This window comes from Aquarana catesbeiana, linkage group LG02, assembly GCF_042186555.1.
Source record: "Aquarana catesbeiana isolate 2022-GZ linkage group LG02, ASM4218655v1, whole genome shotgun sequence".
Lineage (NCBI taxonomy): Eukaryota > Metazoa > Chordata > Amphibia > Anura > Ranidae > Aquarana > Aquarana catesbeiana.
Window position 1 is genome coordinate 33,019,490 of NC_133325.1, and position 19,220 is coordinate 33,038,709.

The 19,220-nt window shown below is 45.9% G+C and overlaps 1 protein-coding gene across 1 annotated transcript; it reads right to left on the minus strand.

Moving 5' to 3' along the window:
- Positions 1-12,135: 12,135 nt before the first annotated feature.
- Positions 12,136-13,077, minus strand: LOC141126483 (olfactory receptor 51E1-like). The gene has a single exon (XM_073612424.1). The coding sequence runs from the start codon at positions 13,075-13,077 to the stop codon at positions 12,136-12,138; it is 942 nt and encodes a 313-aa protein (XP_073468525.1).
- Between the last annotated feature and the right edge of the window lie 6,143 nt (positions 13,078-19,220).

The following is a 19,220-nucleotide window of genomic DNA, read 5'->3' on the forward strand; positions in this document are numbered from 1 at the left end:
CCTACAATTTGCTTTCTATTTGTTTCCCTTTTTGGATTTACAAATACTGCAGTCTAATACCATAAGCTAGCTGAAGATCAAGAAGACAAGGGGCTTTTATTCATCCTCTACAAAGCATCGCAGTTCACTTTGCATTAGGAACATTGCAGTACAACCTAGGGGGAGCCCTTGAGCACAGGATATATATATATATATTGTATTGTACGATTGCATGTTTATAACATTTACTGCAGATTTGGTGTGTATGCTTTGAGGTCGGTGGGAAGGCGCTTAATATAAGTTTTGAGAATATTGAGCGTTTGTCCTATTGTGCGCCTGTCTGCATATACATCTCTATAGTGACCATTGAATTTATGGTTTCATATATACATTGACTGTTCGTTGTCATTAATTACCTTAAAATTACCACACTGTTCCTTTTGTTAAATTTCTTTATCAGTAAACTTCATGAATGGTTCATTTATATTTTGTGTGAGTCTCTATCTATTATTACAGCTGGTGAAGTGACGGGTCCCAAGGTTACGGTAAATATATTGTATAGTGTATCATTACTGTGTTCTCTTTACTGCTGGGTCCCACACTCACATCACTATACAGGTGTGCCTGTGGGGTCGAGACCGTTCTTGGGAGTTGAGAGGCAGGGTGCAGAATTGAACATTTATCAGCAGCTCCTTCGGGGGTAGTGCTACACGTGGGGGCTTGCCCGGGATCTCTGCTACTCTGCAATCAACTCCTCTAGAGGGGACCCCTATAGGCACCAGAATGGACCCTGACGCTGCTATTCAGTGGTGCGAAGAAGAAGAAGCCAACCCCGAATCAAGAGTAGTGATTGAACTCCCTGGGGAGGCCTGGACCGAGGAGAAGATTGGTCAGGTAGTGCAGACATTGTCCTTCGGCAAGAAAATATGGGTGATCGATGTCAGACCTGACCATGAGGCTTCATGCACACATGTGCTACTGGAATGGAATAAGGGGATCCCTGACCGTTTCCAAGGATCCAGCGTGCAGTTGGCCGACCAGACTGAGTTTCATTTAATCCAGTCACACACACCAGACAGTTTCGGCCAAGTACCAGTCGAGTTAAGGCCACGAAGGAAGAAGTTCCATCCACGAAACCCTCAGCCATGATTGGGCCAGAATTTTTCACTGCTATGGGAGATTTCATGTCAAAGTGTCAGAGGTTTACTCCACTGTGTTCTGGAAGTGGATACCGAGGACACCACAGTGTCAGCAGCAGGTGTACAGAACAGTCTCCCTTCTTGTGACAATTGGTGGGAGGCTCCTCTGTCAGCTCTGTGTCATGATATGAACTGTTTGAGTTTGAACTCTTCTCATGAAAATGCAAATTGTTTGTTGCCATGTGTGCATTAACCCTTTCCCCCGCTTGTGGTTAAAAGCATGTAACAGGTCACACATTTTGACTATCTTTGGGGACCAAAGACTTCAAGTGGGGGGGAGTATGTAACGCAGGGGTTGTGACCAAAATGGTCTCTAAAACTTTGGCATGACCTTTTCTCTACTTTAGAAGCATACAGTTATGCATTGTGGGATTAGTAGTTTAATGCGGAAATGACTCATGTGCTTAACTCAGTCTGGGAACTACTGACCCTCACTGCCCAGTTCACCTACCCACAATGCCAAGTCACAGAATAGCCTGCTAGGTAAGCAGAAAAAAGGACAGGTGTGGCATGCTTTGGCTCTCTCCGCCATTTAACACATAGCAGGAGGTCTGTGTGTGTGCCGAGGGCTCTAAGAGCCTGCGGCCTACAGCGGAGAGCGGATCATCCGCCCCAGAGGAATCCTTGTGAACGGCTCTGCTGATCGAGCAGGAGGATTGGTCTGCGCTTCAGAGCATTTGAAGCCATCTGCACCTCAGCTATCCGGAGGAGCGATACAGAGTGGCGGAATCATCTTTCATCAGACTGAGATACAGAGAGGGGAGTCTGGATGGAGCCTCATAGCCTCTAGGTCTATGTGGTGAGAAGGGCACATGCCTATTTCAGTAGAGTACATTATTAACTAAGTGTGCCATCTACAGATTGCTGGTGAGACTTGTAGTCCCACAGAAGTGATCTCACTGATCCACAGGCTGCATACAGTTGTACTTTAGGATTTGTTCTGAATTCTGAATCACATCCACTGCTAAGGAGAAAGTATTATAAGTGCCTTATATGTGCAAGTACACAATTACCAGCGCATCATTTATCCTACAATTTGCTTTCTACTTGTTTCCCTGTTTGGATTTGCAAACATAATGTAGTCTAATACCATAAGGTAGCTGAAGATCAAGAAGACAAGGGACTTTTATTCATCTTCTACAAAGCATCGCAGTTCACTTTGCATTAGGAACATTTCAGTACAACCTAGGGGGAGCCCTTGAGCACAGGATATACATATTGTATTGAAGGAAGAAGTTCCATCCACGAAACCCTCAGCCATGATTGGGCCAGAATTTTTCACTGCTATGGGAGAGTTCATGTCAAAGTGTCAGAGGGTTACTCCACTGTGTTCTGGAAGTGGATACCGAGGACACCACGGTGTCAGCAGCAGGTGTACAGAATAGTCTCCCTTCTTGTGACAATTGGTGGGAGGCTCCTCTGTCAGCTCTGTGTCATGATATGAACTGTTTGAGTTTGAACTCTTCTCATGAAAATGCAAATTGTTTGTTGCCATGTGTGCATTAACCCTTTCCCCCGCTTGTGTTTAAAAGCATGTAACAGGTCACACATTTTGACTATCTTTGGGGACCAAAGACTTCAAGTGGGGGGGAGTATGTAACGCAGGGGTTGTGACCAAAATGGTCTCTAAAACTTTGGCATGACCTTTTCTCTACTTTAGAAGCATACAGTTATGCATTGTGGGATTAGTAGTTTAATGCAGAAAATGACTCATGTGCTTAACTCAGTCTGGGAACTACTGACCCTCACTACCCAGTTCACCTACCCACAATGCCAAGTCACAGAATAGCCTGCTGGGTAAGCAGATAAAAGGACAGGTGTGGCATGCTTTGGCTCTCTCCGCCATTTAACACATAGCAGGAGGTCTGTGTGTGTGCCGAGGGCTGGAAGAGCCTGCGGCCTACAGCGGAGAGCGGATCATCCACCCCAGAGGAATCCTTGTGAACGGCTCTGCTGATCGAGCAGGAGGATTGGTCTGCGCTTCAGAGCATTTGAAGCCATCTGCACCTCAGCTATCCGGAGGAGCGATACAGAGTGGCGGAATCATCTTTCATCAGACTGAGATACAAAGAGGGGAGTCTGGATGGAGCCTCATAGCCTCTAGGTCTATGTGGTGAGAAGGGCACATGCCTATTTCAGTAGAGTACATTATTAACTAAGTGTGCCATCTACAGATTGCTGGTGAGACTTGTAGTCCCACAGAAGTGATCTCCCTGATCCACAGGCTGCATACAGTTGTACTTTAGGATTTGTTCTGAATTCTGAATCACATCCACTGCTAAGGAGAAAGTATTATAAGTGCCTTATATGTGCAAGTACACAATTACCACCGCATCATTTATCCTACAATTTGCTTTCTACTTGTTTCCCTGTTTGGATTTGCAAACATAATGTAGTCTAATACCATAAGGTAGCTGAAGATCAAGAAGACAAGGGACTTTTATTCATCTTCTACAAAGCATCGCAGTTCACTTTGCATTAGGAACATTTCAGTACAACCTAGGGGGAGCCCTTGAGCACAGGATATACATATTGTATTGTACTATTGCATGTTTATAACATTTACTGCAGATTTGATGTGAATGCTTTGAGGTCAGTGGGAAGGCACTTAATATAAGTTTTGAGAATATTGAGCGTTTGTCCTATTGTGCGCCTGTCTGTATATACATCTCTATAGTGAGCATTTAATTTATGGTTTCATATATACATTGACTGTTATCCGTTGTCATTAATTACCTTCAAATTACCACACTGTTCCTTGTGTTATATTTCCATATCAGTAAACTTCCAGAATGGTCAATTTATATTTCGTGTGAGTCTCTATCTATTATTACAGCTGGTGAAGTGACGGGTCCCAAGGTTACGGTAAATATACTGTTTAGTGTATCATTACTGTGTTTCCTTTACTGCTGGGTCCAACACTCGCATCACTATACAGGTGTACCAGAGGGGTTGGGGCCGTTCTTGGGGGTTGAGAGGCAGGGTGCAGAATTGAACATTTTTATCAGCAGCTCCTTCGGGGGTAGTGCTACATACAGAAACACAGGTCTGACTGTGCTGTGCAGTCTGGAAGAGCTGGGATTCATTTAAGACTGGTTCGGGCAAAAATACTATTTTTTGGCAGATCGAACTTTCACTTACAGGCCCCCTCCTCATGCCCAACCTGAGACTGGATAGTGATAGGAGAGGCAGCAGATTAATGTTCTTATATCTCTATTATTCTGCTCTTTAATCCTACTGGCATACACAGTGGTAAGGGTGGGGATTAGTGTGCAGGTGTGGCACTGGATGGGTTGGTGAGGACACAGGAAGGGGAGGGGGGGTTTGATGTAAAGTGACACAATGGCCTTTTTCCATGCTGCTACGTATATACTTCACTGTTTTCCTGCATCTCCACCAGTCAGTGACAGCCATGGTCTAGCACTAAGCCTAGGAGCAGATTTGATTAGCTTTTGAGCTTATGCCATAGGAGCGCTGGCAGCAGGCAATGTAAGCAATAGGGAATAATGCTTCTGCAGTGCTTACATCAGAAGTGTCTCACATGCCCAAGAGATTGGGAGCACGCTGAGTAACCCTATCACTGAGAAGAACATTGATAGATCCTTACATCTGGCTTTGCCCCTAAACCACATGCCATCAGACACCCAACATCCCAGCTAGAGTATACCTAGGGTCAGGGCCATCAGTCTTCCAGTACTAGGCCCAGACCCCATTTGTTCAACGGGGAGGTTGGGCCTACCCCAGTGCTTCCGGGCCCCTGCTATGTGCTATTTTTCCTACATATTATCATTATACAGTGCTGAAGGGATGTAGTATATTGACAGTATAGAGTGGAGTTGATTGCAGTTTAAGTCTCTTTCCTGCACTGGGGAAGAGTCATCCTTAGATCTGTTTCTGTAGTTTGTCCCATGTTAACAATCAACACGCTGTTCTCACCCAGGCAGGCCTTGCTTATGAGCACCCCACTGCTATCCGGAACCTTTGGTGACCTTCTCCTCTCTTTTCCATCCTGTCATGAAGTTTTCTGCACAGGGCACTTCCTCTACTGGCTTCTCTGTGCCAGCGCTGGACACTCAGGGCTGCTGCCCTCGATCACTGGTGAGGTCCCAGATCCCGACCTTCAGCTGCTGCGGTGATTCGGGAGGAAGCTTCCATCCCTGCTTGTCGCCGATACTCAGCCTTTGTAGCATGGAGCAGAGGAGCCCTGAAACACCTCCTCAGCTCTGTGCTACAGTAGGGGGAACTCTCCGGTCCACTGCACTGTGCAGTAAAATAAAAAGCCTGCACATACCATGGGGATGAAAAAGTGATAAGGGCTCCACGCCTATTTGTAAATACTAGAAAAACTATAAGAACATAAAGCCGCTCCCCTAATTGGGTATAAAGAATATTCAAAATGTGATTGTGCAGTATATAGAGGGCGCTTGAAAACAATTAGTAGTAGTGTGTAGATCTATATACCAATAGCATAAATTGTAATAAGCTAATAAAATTCATACATGTGCAGATAAATGAATTCACTTAATTGATCTAATGGCATAATAGCCAACTGTGATAGATGTTTGAAAAAAGGAAAAGTCCCAAACAACAGTTCATAGTGAAATTCTTCTATGTAGAAAAATCTTCCAAAGAAGCAGTCAGTGATCCTTCACCAAACATTGTAACGACACCCAACGTGTTCTAGATAAATAATCTGCTTACCAGAATGATTTGAAAACGAGGGAGAACTTTGCATAGACTGAGTCCATTCAGAGAGGAGTGCACTGTGAAAGTGTATGTGGGGGGGGGGGGGGGGTGCAGAGAGGTAAAGTTTGTGTGTGTTTGAAAGTATGTGTTTGTGTGTGGGGGGGATTTGGATTTGTGATGAGAGGAGAGCTGGGGGGGGATTTGTGATGAGAGGAGAGCTGGGGGGATTTGTGATGAGAGGAGATCCGGGGGGGATTTGTGATGAGAGGAGAGCCGGGGGGGGATTTGTGATGAGAGGAGAGCCGGGGGGAGATTTGTGATGAGAGGAGAGCTGGGGAGATTTGTGCTGAGGGGAAAGCTGGGGGGATTTGGGATGAGAGCAGAGCTAGGGGGATTTGTGATGAGAGGAAAGCTGGGGGGGATTTGTGATGAGAGGAAAGCTGGGGGGATTTGGGATGGGAGCAGAGCTGGGGGAGATTTGTGATGAGAGGAGAGCTGGGGGAGATTTGTGATGAGAGGAAAGCTGGGGGGATTTGGGATGAGAGCAGAGCTGGGGGGATTTGGGATGAGAGCAGAGCTGGGGGGATTTGGGATGAGAGCAGAGCTGGGGGAGATTTGTGATGAGAGGAGAGCTGGGGGGAGATTTGTGATGAGAGGAGAGCTGGGGGGGGATTTGTGATGAGAGCAGAGTTGGGGGGATTTGTGATGAGAGGAAAGCTAGGGGGGGATTTGTGATGAGAGCAGAGCTGGTGGGGATTTATACAGAGAGGGGAGATGGGGTGGATTTGTGATAAGAGGAGAGCTGGGGGGATTTGTGATGAGAGGAGAGCTGGGGGGATTTGTACAGAGAGAGGAGCTGGGGGGATTTGGATTTGTTATGAGAGGAGAGCTGGGGGGGATTTGTGATGAGAGGAGAACTGGGGGGATTTGTACAGAGAGAGGAGCTGGGGGGATTTCGATTTGTTATGAGAGAAGAGCTGGGGGGGATTTGTGATGAGGAGAGCTGGGGGGTTTGTGATGAGAGGAGAGCTGGGGGGGGGTTTATGATGAGAGGAGAGCTGGGGGGATTTGTGATGAGAGGAGAGCTGGGGGATTTGGATTTGTTATGAGAGGAGAGCTGAGGGGGGATTTATGATGAGAGGAGAGCTGAGGGAGATTTGGATTTGTTATGAGAGGAGAGCTGGGGGGATTTATGATGAGAGGAGAGCTGAGGGAGATTTGGATTTGTGATGAGAGGAGAGCTGAGGGAGATTTGGATTTGTTATGAGAGGAGAGCTGGGGGGATTTGGATTTGTGATGAGAGGAGAGCTGGGCGGGGGTTGTGATGAGAGGAGAGCTGGGGGGGATTTGTGATGAGAGGAGAGCTGGGGGATTTGGATTTGTTATGAGAGGAGAGCTGAGGGGGGATTTGTGATGAGAGGAGAGCTGGGGGGATTTGGATTTGTTATGAGAGGAGAGCTGGGGGGTTTGTGATGAGAGGAGAGCTGGGGGGATTTGGATTTGTGATGAGAGGAGAGCTGGGCGGGGGTTGTGATGGGAGGAGAGCTGGGGGGGATTTGTGATGAGAGGAGAGCTGGGCGGGGGTTGTGATGGGAGGAGAGCTGGGGGGGATTTGTGATGAGAAGGAGAGCTGGGGGGATTTGTACAGAGAGGGGTGCTGGGGTGGATTTGTGATTAGAGGAGAGCTGGGAGGATTTTGGGGAATTATGTGATACACAGTTCTAAGCCTTAACTCATCACAATTTTTTAGCAGCGCTGTAATTCTCTCCTCTAAGGAAGGTGTGGTTTTGGGTGAGGTTTGGTGTGGTTAGGGCAGAGTTTGGGCGGAGCTTGGGCGTGGTTGGGGCGGAGAGTTGGACAGAGAGGGTGAGTTCCTGCACCTTTTCTCTGAGAAAAAAAGCCCTGCTTAAATGTCACCCAGCAGAGTGCTCAGAGCTCTCAGTTCCTCGTCCCATAACATATCAGGTGCACTGAGCACATTGCTACATCAATTCAGATACGTGTTTGTTTGGGCCCTCCTGCCCTTCACTAGTAAACATTTCAATGCAAACATTTCAATGGGATTTATTAATGAATAAAAGCCCTGCAAAAGAAATTAGTTAGGCAAACAGTACAAACAACCAGAGATACTGCAGGTTAGGCAAATAATAACAGCAGCACAATAGAAGTCAGGCTTTGCATCATAGGCATGCACACGGGGTGTGCTGGATGTGTTTGGGCACACCCTAATCACCCCATATGCCAGTGCCATCCAGTGTATCATCCAGTGTACAGAGGTGCTCCGATGGCAGGGGGACCCAATGTGTCTGCGCCCAGTCAAGCAATACACACTGCGATTGTATTTTATCTGCAGCACTGAATCTGCTGCATCATCTCCCTTGCCAGCTGGGGGAGGGTGGTGCCTGTGAGCTAAGGGTGAAAGCACTGTACTATGCTGATCCGATCAGCAGTACCCAGTACAGTGTGCTGTACAAACAGGACAGAGGAGGCTGAATCTGCTCCGCCTCCCATCCTATCCCTGCCCTCCACCCCCCAACTTGTACACGCTACTGTGAAAGGCCTTGTAATGAAGGTGGCAGATTTAAATATACATCCTGGTTGCCTGAGCCTAGGAAGACCACAGGGCTGTGATTGTGAGTAGCAGGCACACTGAGCACGCGCAGCAGCGCACTCAGCCAGAAGAACTCAACCCCCCCCCTCTATTGCTCACATACCCCCCTCTCTTGCTCTCTCTCTCACCCCCTCTCTTGCTCTCACTCTCACCCCCCCTTTCTAACGAGAGAGCTAAAAAAACCAGAGAGAGAGGGAATAGATTTCACTCACCTCTTGCGGTCACTCTCGACCTCCCATTCTCGCGAGCGCTAAAAGCGCCCCCGTGGGCAGCTATACTTAAAAAAGAGACGGGAGAGTCTCTCTCTCACCCCCTCTCTTGCTCTCACCCCCCTCTCTAACCCCTGCTCTCTCACCCCCTCTCTCTCTCACCCCCTCTCTCTCGTCTTTCACTCACCTCTTGCGGTCACTCTCACCTCCCATTCTCACCCCCTCTCTCTCTCACACCCCCTCTCTCTCTCTTTTATCCTCCTCTCTCTCTCACCCATTCTTTCCCTCTCCCACACCTCCCCTCTCTCATAACCCCTCCCTCACACACACACTTCACTCTCTCTGTCTCTCACCCCCCTCTCTTTCTCACCCCTTTTCTCTCTCTCACCCCCTATGTCCCTCTTTCTTACCCCCTCTCTCACACCCACTTCCCTCGTACACCCCTTCTCTCTAATGCCCCCTTCTCTCTGTCTCTTACCCCCCTCCATCTCCTACCCCCCCTCTGCCTCTTACCCCCTCTCTCTGTCTCTCACCCCCCTCTCTCTTTGTCACCTCCTCTCTCTCCCACCCCCCCTCACTCTTTCACCCCCTCTCTTTCCCTCTCTCTCTCTCACCCCCTCTCTCTCTCTCTCTTTCTCACAACCTCCCCTCTCTCTCACCCCCCATTTTCTCTCTCTCACCCCCTCTCTCATTCTAACCCCCTCTCTTGCACTCTTTCACCCTGCCCCCCTCTCCCCCTCTTTTTCTCTCCTCCCTCTCTCCCTCTATTTCTCTGTATTCTCTCCTTCCCATCTCTCTTTCTCCCCTCTCTCTCACCCCCCCTCTCTCTCTCTCTCTCTCTCTCTCTCTCTCTCACAACCCCCCTCTCTCTCTCTCTCATGACCCCCCCCTCTCTCTCTCTCTCTCTCTCTCTCTCTCATGACCCCCCCTCTCTCTCTCTCTCTCTCGACCCCCCCCCCTCTCTCTCTCTCTCTCTCTCTCTCTCTCTCTCTCTCTCTCTCTCTCTCTCTCTCACACACAACCCCCTCTCTCTCTCATCCCCCTCTCTCTTACCACACCCAAATGCAATAGGCTGCACACACCTATTCTTTGCATACAAATTACTCTATAAATACCAGGACCTACTTAATCCACTGGTCAGGGTGAAAGTAGCTACAGTCCTGCCAGTGATGGGGCCCTCATTTGTGGTGTCCTGATTCATGCAGAAACAGAAGAATTTAATTTGTTTGTTTTTTTTGGTAGTGGGTAATGGAAATAAAATCAGTTTTCCTTTGATAATACAATGAATATTAAACAAAATTAAAAGATATCCTTTAAGATTTATGACCAAACCCTACCTCAATATGTCTGGCTATCTCCTACTTTGTTCACTTTTAGGCTTTCCCTGAAAACTCATATGTTCAGGGAAGCCTATTTCACTTTTTTTTTCAAAATAATTCACTTTTACCTAACTACCTAACTAATGAAGCAGTGGAGAGATAGTATGAAAAAGAGATATGTAGAGAAATGTTTTATACATTTTAATCATTTGTGTTTCTACTACAATAGAATCTAATCTATAAATTAGACACTGAAAGGTCAGTTAGGCTTTTAAAACTGAATTTGTGTTGTTACAAAATGGTATGTCTGTTGAAAAAAAACAGAACTCTTATGCCTTGGTGGGACTTAGTTGTGCCATTATGCTGTGGAGAAGATTTTTATCAACAGGGAACTGATTAGGATTGAGATAAACATGGACGGAGCCACATTTAGAGCCCATTCACACAGGGACGACTTGTCAGGCGACCTAGTCGCCTGACAAGTCGCCTCCCGTTCTGTGCTATGGAACCGTTCTAAGGGGAGCGACGCAAGTCGCTCTGACTTAGAAAAAGGTTCCTGTACGACTTCGGGGGCGACTTGGGGCGACTTGCATAGACTTCTATACAGAAGTCGTTTTGCAAGTCGCCCGGGCAGTCGTTTGCAGGTCGCCTCGCTGAGGCGACCTGCAAGTCGTGTTGCCCCTGTGTGAATGGGGTCTTAGGGTAATTTTGGAGAAAAACCTAAGACTTGAGACTGTGGCAAACATTCATCTTTCAGTAGGACAATGCTTCTAAACACACATCTAAGCCTATACTGGAATTAGAACCCAAAAATATGAAAGTCTTGGAATGGTACAGTCAAAGCTTAGTTGTCAATTCAATTGAGAATTTGTGGCCCAATGTGAAAATTGCTTTTCATTATTGAATCCTATGCAACGTGAAAGAGTTAGACCAATTGTGCAATTGCATCCAGAAGTGGTTTAACCAAGTTGATTCTTATTCACAAAGGTGGTGACAGGTACCCAGTATGGAGATATCAGCATTTAGGGGTTAAATGTTGGTATTGTCTAAATGTAGAGGGATAAACAGTAATATTTAACTTATTACCACATTCCCCCAGCAGCTAGAACTTTTCCCCACTCTCCATGATTTGGACAGGGCTCTTGATGTCTTAAGGTACAATACAGGACCACATACTGTACATAAATGTGATGTTGTAGGAGAGGTTGAGTTCAAAGAGAAGTGGTTATGGGGCCAGGTCATACAGCAGGGAGGAAGTTTGAGGAATAAGGTAAGTATTCCTTTGCTTCCTCTACCCCTCGTTGCATTTTTGGGGGAACCCACTCAAGGGTTAAAGTGTAAGTTCACCTTTCAGGAAGATTTTCAGAAAATCCCCCCATGCAATTCTAGATCCAATGAATAGTAAAGAACATAGCGCCCTCTGTTGGAAATGGTGAAGGTCCTCTCATTACAGATGCAGCTGTTGGGTGTCCCCTCTAGAAAAAAACACTAGACCCTTATTTCTCTCCACATTACCGTTTTCAGGATAGGCAGAATTTCACAATAGTGCGCCCCCAGGGACTGCTCGAGGCCATTTAAACTGTGTGCATGTGTAGTTCATCATCTCCTGATTCCAGCTTAATTTCATAATGACTGTTCCAGCCCATTCAATCTCCATGCATGAGCAGTGCACGGCCTCCTTCTCTAGCAGTACACTTTACACAAAACTTTTTTTTTTTTTTTTGACATTCCATTTTGAAGTTAACCACTTGCTGACTGCCCGCCCCGCAATGTACTGTACAATTTTAGTGTGTTCATTTTCAATGACACGCCAATGTACTAAAGCAATACATCTGTATTGCAGCATGCTGTAGTACATGTACACTATGTTAAAAAAAAAAAAAATGGAAGAGTGCAATTTGGGCCAAACTGGGGTGTATTAGCTGCCTATTCAAAATTAAAAGGTTATCTTATCACAGTGAACATTAGTACTTGATTTAACACACCACACGGGCATGATTGAGGTCTTAACTTTTTCACCACTGAAATCTTATTTTCTGCTACATACTTCATGACTACATGAAATTAAATAAGTAATGAAACAGTTTCAAAGATGGTAAATCTACTACAAAAAAAAGTCTGAACTGAGAGTGTTATTTTGAATTTAAAAAGACATTCTGCAAATTGTGTGCAATTCTTATTCTGAGAGCCTTGGTCCTTATGCCATAGATCAGAGGGTTAACAGCAATAGATGTACTCATACCACTCATAGAGATGACAACATGGCCAACAGTGGAGAGAGAAATGCCCCTTAGTCTATACCTCAAAGTGATAAACAGAGTTCCAACCTCAAAAATGGAAAAGGCAATTACATGAGTCACCAACGTTTGGGCGGCTTTCTGAGAGGCTTCCCCAGGAAGTTTGAGACAGACGACAACCGTCCTTATGTAACAATATATGATCACAAGCATGGAAGTACTCAGAATGAACGCAGTCCACATTAATCCATAGATATTATTAACTGTGATATCGCCACAAGAAAGTTGCAGGAGGGACATGGTCTCACAGTAGACATTGTTGATATTTACTCCGCAAAAGGTCAGTCTTGCCGTTAAAAATACAACCCCACATACTCCCATAAGAACTAGAACCCATATGGCAAGTAGTAACTTTTGACTCGTCAAGTTTGTCATTAGAGTGGGGTACCTCAGAGGGTGAGCTACAGCCAAATATCGATCATACACTATAGCGGCGAAAGTAAAAGTTTCAGCAGCTGCGTGAGACTGGACGCAATAGGCCTGCAGTAGACAGCCGGAAAGGGAAATAGTTGAATTTTTAGAAAATAAGTCAATCAGCAGCTTGGGGAGGTAAGCCGAACTTCCGAACATCACGTTGCAAGCCAATCCGCATATAAAGATGTACATTGGTTCATGCAAACGTTCCTCTGTCCAGGTTACATAGACAATCATTAAACTCACAAATAATGATGTTGAATATACTGAAAAAACAAGTATAGCATACAGGAATCTAAATGATTCCATTTTGACTAGCCCCAAAAGGATAAAGTTGGTGTAGGTTGTTGATATGTTCTCCATGGATAGAATTGGGGATTGGCTTTATTTCTTGCAGTAAACATTGGATAAAATGTTCTATTTTATTTCAATCTGGATCTACTCTATGGATACTTTAAATGTGGTCCCTGCTACATGACATTCCTCTTGAATTCTATATATCAGAAAACTGAAACATTCCAATCCAGCAAAGCTTTTATAGGTGAAGCTTTGCTTTGAATTAAGATGGCACTTTTGCAGCAACTGCAACAAAGTCCTCCAGTGGGACCATTAGCTGTCACAGCTGGTATCCTAATTAGTGTCAGAAATGTATTTAACCATTGCTACGTAAAACTGAATCTCCAGAAGTAAAAAAATAAATAAAAATTAACAGCATTTTTTTTTTTTGTCAAACGGATATAATAAAATACTTTTCATGCTACAGTTTCACAAACATGTGAATAACCTCAAAAGGTGGGATTTTATGGGCAATAAAAAATATACATCACAATTTCACATATAAAAATTGTCATTTATTTGTAGAAAAAATATACAAATAAATGACAATTTTTATATGTCAAATTTTGATGTATATTTTTTATTGCCCATAAAATTCCACCTTTTGAGGTTATTCACACATTATCAAGGGATGGTGGCAATCTACATGTGTGGCCTTATGAATCACTTCAATTACAGTTTCACAAACATTCCTTATTGGAAAAAAAAATTGGACTATCACTAAAATGTATGCATTTTATTCCAATGTCCAAATAGCAAGCTTCAATGGCGGACAGGAGCAGCCTGGTTAATGCCTAGATCAGGGGTCTCCAAACTTTCTAAAGAGCCAGTTTACTGTCCTTCAGACTTTAGAGGGGCCCGACTGTGCCCAGTGGGAGAAAATAATGCCTGATCTTTGGTATTAGGGGAAAAAATAGTTGGTGTCAGTGGGAGGAATAGTGCCCCATTTTTGTTGTCAGTGGAAGGAATTGCGCCATAATTTTGTTGTCAGTGGAAGGAATTGTGCCCCATTGTTGGTGTCAGTAGAAGGAATAATACCTCAAGGGCCAGATAAAGGCAAGCAAAGAGCCACATCCAGCCCCAGGACTGCAGTTTGGAGACCATTTGCATAGATGAATGGAAACATGGGGCTTTTTTAGGGTAGAATGTACTGTAGCTCCTGGATCTATTTGAAGTACAAAGGAGTATTTCTCTCCATCTGGTCCTGAGATCTACACAGCTCTGCCACATAGCATAACATTGTGGTCTTTCCCCAGCTTAGAGATGAGCGTTGAACTGTGTGTAGTAATTAATTACAGAGTACCTCTGTAAAAGTACTGTCCCGCATCACTACACACTGTCTTCATTGTATGTTGCACTTCGGAGGGACGCCACAGAGCCTGTGCCCTCTCAAAAGTCTAGCGTACCTTTGCCACATTACTCCCAGTGAAAATATGGGGTCCCACCATGCACCTAGCGTGGACCTCATACAGAATACTTTATTAATCCCAAAGGGAAATAACATGCACTTACTTAACTTCTTCTCTTCTCCCATACGATGCAGCCAGGTATTTGAGGTCTCCGTTCCTCCGTAAATACTTTTTGGAAACCAACCGCTTGGGAGTGAACTAGAACATCTCGCTATTGGAGGACCTGTCACCTACACCAAGTACCATACTTCATGACTGGCTGCAATGTACCTTGCACTAGTTACTGGTTACCCATAGCAAGTGCACTTCTCCTCCTGCTTGTCTTGCCAAGTAGACCTTTTGTAGTGCTTTGCTTCATACCCCGCATGTGCTTTACTGACGCTGTTTCATATGCCAGAAACCACCACTCAAACCATTAAACAACTTCAAGACAGATAATATAACTTTACTTCATGGCAGAGTCCAATAAGTACATTCCAGTGCAACACAACTCTGTCTAAGGGAACTACGCTGCCCAGGCGTGTCTTAAAGAGATGATAGTCCATTACTGGCATCTTCCAAAGCTTGGCATTTCTCTGGTCTTCCATGTCTTCTGATGGACTTCCAGGTGCAGCAATTCCTCTTAGTGTTCCATGCTGGTTATGGCTTTTGCGGGAGTGGGCCCTTGAACCCGGCCTTCCCTCTATCTATGTATAACACCAGTTGCAAGGCCAGCCCAAGACAAAAAGCCCAGGAACTGAAGCGTTAAAAGTTAACCCTTTCCCCAGCCTGGGCAGGCACTTCCTACCTAATACATAACACTGAAGGCAACCTGCCTCATGCCTTCACAGAAATAGGCCATTTTCCGTGAGGCCACATATGTGATCTGATCTTTAGAGGAGGGAAGACTGAGTTCAAGCTCAGCCAAAAAAACTGACCATGCAATGCTCTCCTGCTTAGTGTGGTCAGTTTGTAATAGGAAAGCAGAGAGACTGGCAGGAACACCAGGCACTTCACACAAAGGAAGGATTACAAACAGAACTGGATACTTTTTCATACGAGTACATGGTACAGCAGAAACATATCAGGAATATGGAATGTTGGGTTTACATATTCTTCAAGCTCACCACATATTATATTCTGATTATACAATCTCTTTTGATTTCTAAAATGTATGTACTGCATGGACCTGCTTTATTGGATACAAATTAACCCTATTCCACTTCGTGAGTCCTCAGTTTTTTAGTAAGCAGTGCAGAGTAACCAAGGTATAGAAGGGAGGGTGTCCTGTGTCCTGTACTGTACTGTACTCTAAAAGACTGATTTACAGGTAAGTATAAACTCTTCTTACCTTAATCATATAGTACAGAACACAGGCTTAGTAAGGTGAACAAAAACTGTGCCAACAGGCTCAACAACAACAAAGGGTCAACAGACCCAACTTATAGTGCCACTTAAAGCCGAAAGCTGCATGTGCAAAATATTGGACCTCCACCTGGTAAAACTTTGAAAATATAAGCACAGAAGTCCCGGTGTAAACCTTATGCCGTGTACACACGGCCGGACTTTTCGACCAAACTGGTCCGACAGAACGAATCCGGCAAACAATTCGACCGTTTATGGGCTTCAGCAGACCTTTTCTGTCGAAAATCAGAAGGACTTTAGAAATAGAACATGTTTTAAATCTTTCCAACGGACTCGAGTCCGGTCGAAAAATCCGTTCGTCTGTATGCTAGTCTGACGGCCGAAAAATGACGCTAGAGCAGCTATTGGCTACTGGCTATGAACTTCCTTATTCAAGTCTAGTCGTACGTCATCATGGTTGAATCCGTTGGACTTTGTTGTGATCGTGTGTAGACAAGTCCGATTCGACGGAACTCCGTCGAAACTCCATCAAAAATTCCTTCGTAAATTCAGTTGGTCAAATAGTCCGGCCATGTGTACACAGCATAACAGAGCTGGGCTACAGAAGCCTGGTGCTGGAATGCCCAGGAAACGCCCCCAAAAATCTAGGGAAGTGAGCATAAAAGAAGCACAGGAGGAGCTTTGTCCTTTAGAGCAGTGGGAGATGAGAGAAGTGGGCTGCCGAGCAGAGATCACATCATCTCTCTCTGCCTGCCTAGCGTCACCGCTCCTCTGCCCTCACGGCGTGCGGAATGTCAAAGGGGCGGTGGGGAGCAGAGAGATGACATCATCTCTCACCGCCCGCCCTGCATCACCGCACTCCTGCCCTCACTCAAGAACGACCACTGCACAGAGGCCTGCTTCTGTGCTAAATGAACCAGTGCCACCAATGCAGTGACAATCCACATCTGGTGGCACTAGCAGGTGACGTGGCAAGTGGCATTCCTCATCTGGTGGCAGGCAGCGTGGCAAGTGGCATTCCTCATCTGGTGGCAGGCAGCATGGCAAATGGCATTCCTCCTCTGGTGGCAGGCAGCGTGGAAAGTGGCATTACTCATCTGGTGTCAGGCAGCATGGCAAGTGACATTCCTCATCTGGTGGCAGGCAACATGGCAAGTGACATTCCTCATCTGGTGTCAGGCAGCGTGGCAAGTGACATTCCTCATTTTGTGGCAGGCAGCGTGGCAAGTGGCATTACTCCTCTGGAGGCAGGCAGTGTGGCACATGGCATTCCTCATCTGGTGGCAGGCAGCATGGCAAGTGACATTCCTCATTTGGTGTCAGGCAGCATGGCAAGTGACATTCCTCATCTGGTGGCAGGCAGCGTGGCAAGTGGCATTCCTCATCTGGTGGTAGGCAGCATGGCAAGTGACATTGCTCATCTGGTGGTAGAGGACGTGGCAAGTGACATTCCTCATCTGGTGGCAGGCAGCATGGCAAGTAACATTCCTCATCTGGTGGCAGGTGATGTGGAAAGTGACAAACTGCATCTGGTGGCAGGCAGCATGGCAAGTAACATTCCTCATCTGGTGGCAGGTGACGTGGAAAGTGACAAACTGCATCTGGTGGCAGGTGACGTGGCAAGTGACACACTCGGGGCTCCCACTGGTTCTGCATTATGGGGAGTTGAACTATTTCATTTATATTACAATGTAATATACAAAATAATGCGCTTCAATTATTCTAACACCATACCAACCATGGTGCCATGATGATTGAAGCTCCAACACCAGAACACCAGCTATTGCCCCGATAAATTGCTAGCGAAAAATTGCTTACCCCCCCGGGCACGTGATGTTTTTAAAGGAGAAGCATAGCCAAAGCTCTTTTGGCTCTACTTCTCCTGTAGGTTAAATAAGTGCAGTTTGTTCTACACTCCAGTGACCTGTTTTCAGCTGTCAGCGGGTTAACATTCACTGTCGGCTGATGTCACTGAGACGGTCCAGGCTCTAAAAAGATCCCAACCATGTGGTCAGGATCCACCCAGACCGGCACCTGGCTCAGCCTCTCAGCGATCCACTGAGAGCCTGAGCCAGCCTCCCCTGCTTCCTCCACAGCACAGTGCTCCCAGTGAGTGCTGGAGGGCAGAGCAGAGAGCTGCAGACTGATGGTCCCAGTTCTCTGTTTGGCGGGGGAGAACTGAGTGATCAGCTTGGTTGATCACTCAGTTCTCACTACAGAGCCGGCTGGGGACCTATGCAGCATCGGATTAATGCTGCATCCACCTAAGTGAGTATAAATGTTTTTTTTTTTTTGTTAGGTCCATACTTCTCTGTCAAGTGCCTCACCAAAGAGACATGCTCCTTCAAAGGGCATCCATGTGAGGTGCCTTTTACAGGCAGCTTCAGCTATTAAAGCTTTTAGCCATAAGATTCTGTGCAGATGGATGGAGACTAGAGCCATTATAAAAATGTGTCTCATTACATGTTCTAGGGCTATGTTTCTCAACTCCAGTCCTCAAGTACCCCCAACGGGTCATGTTTTCAGGATTTTCCTCAGATGAAATGGCTGTGGTAATTACTAAGGCAGTGAAACTGATTAAATCCCTTGTGCAAAATAATGGAAATCCTGAAAACATGACCAGTTGGGGGTACTTGAGGACTGGAGTTGAGAAACATTGTTCTAGGGCATCCACACAAAACAGCAAGTCAGAAGGTAGTTAGTGTAATTGCTCAGAGAAGACATGGCCCTGGAAAACAGGGTGGTAATTATTCACTGCTCTAGTCAAGTTAGCTGCAGTTTGACATACTGAAATTGTAGTAAGAGTTGGCTGCAGAGCTGGGCTTGAAAGGGTAAAGACAATCTGTAAAGTAGAATTCCAGGCAAGACCTAACCAATCCTTAGACTCCATTCACACCTAGGCGATTTGAATCATGGGCGGAATCGCCACAATTCCAAATCATGAAAAAAGGACGCATTTGGGCTGCAATTACTTTTCAATGGCACCCCAGTCACGGTGTGATTTTGCCAGGATTGTCACGTGAGACATCACAGCAAAACCGATTTCTCACGCAAAATCGCACTGCGATTGGGGTGCCTTTAAGATGGAATGGCATGCCAAACATGTCCTGCGTTTTGCCACAATTTTGGAATTGCAGGCAGAATTGCCCGATTTCACCCACAATTCAAATCGCCTAGGTGTGAACAGAGCCTTAGGGCTCCTTTACACTTGCTTCAAAATGTGGCATTTGACACACTTTTTTAATTTCTTCCCACCCGGTCACTGCATATAAATTGCCGGGTGGGCGTTTTGTCTTTCTGAGTGGACGTTCCTGAATGTCCCTCAGAAGGAGCGGGATCGCGCGGCCGCGTGCCTGCGCAGCCACGCAATCCTGATGCAGGAGGACTCTGTGATTGGCCCTCCTGATCACATGATGG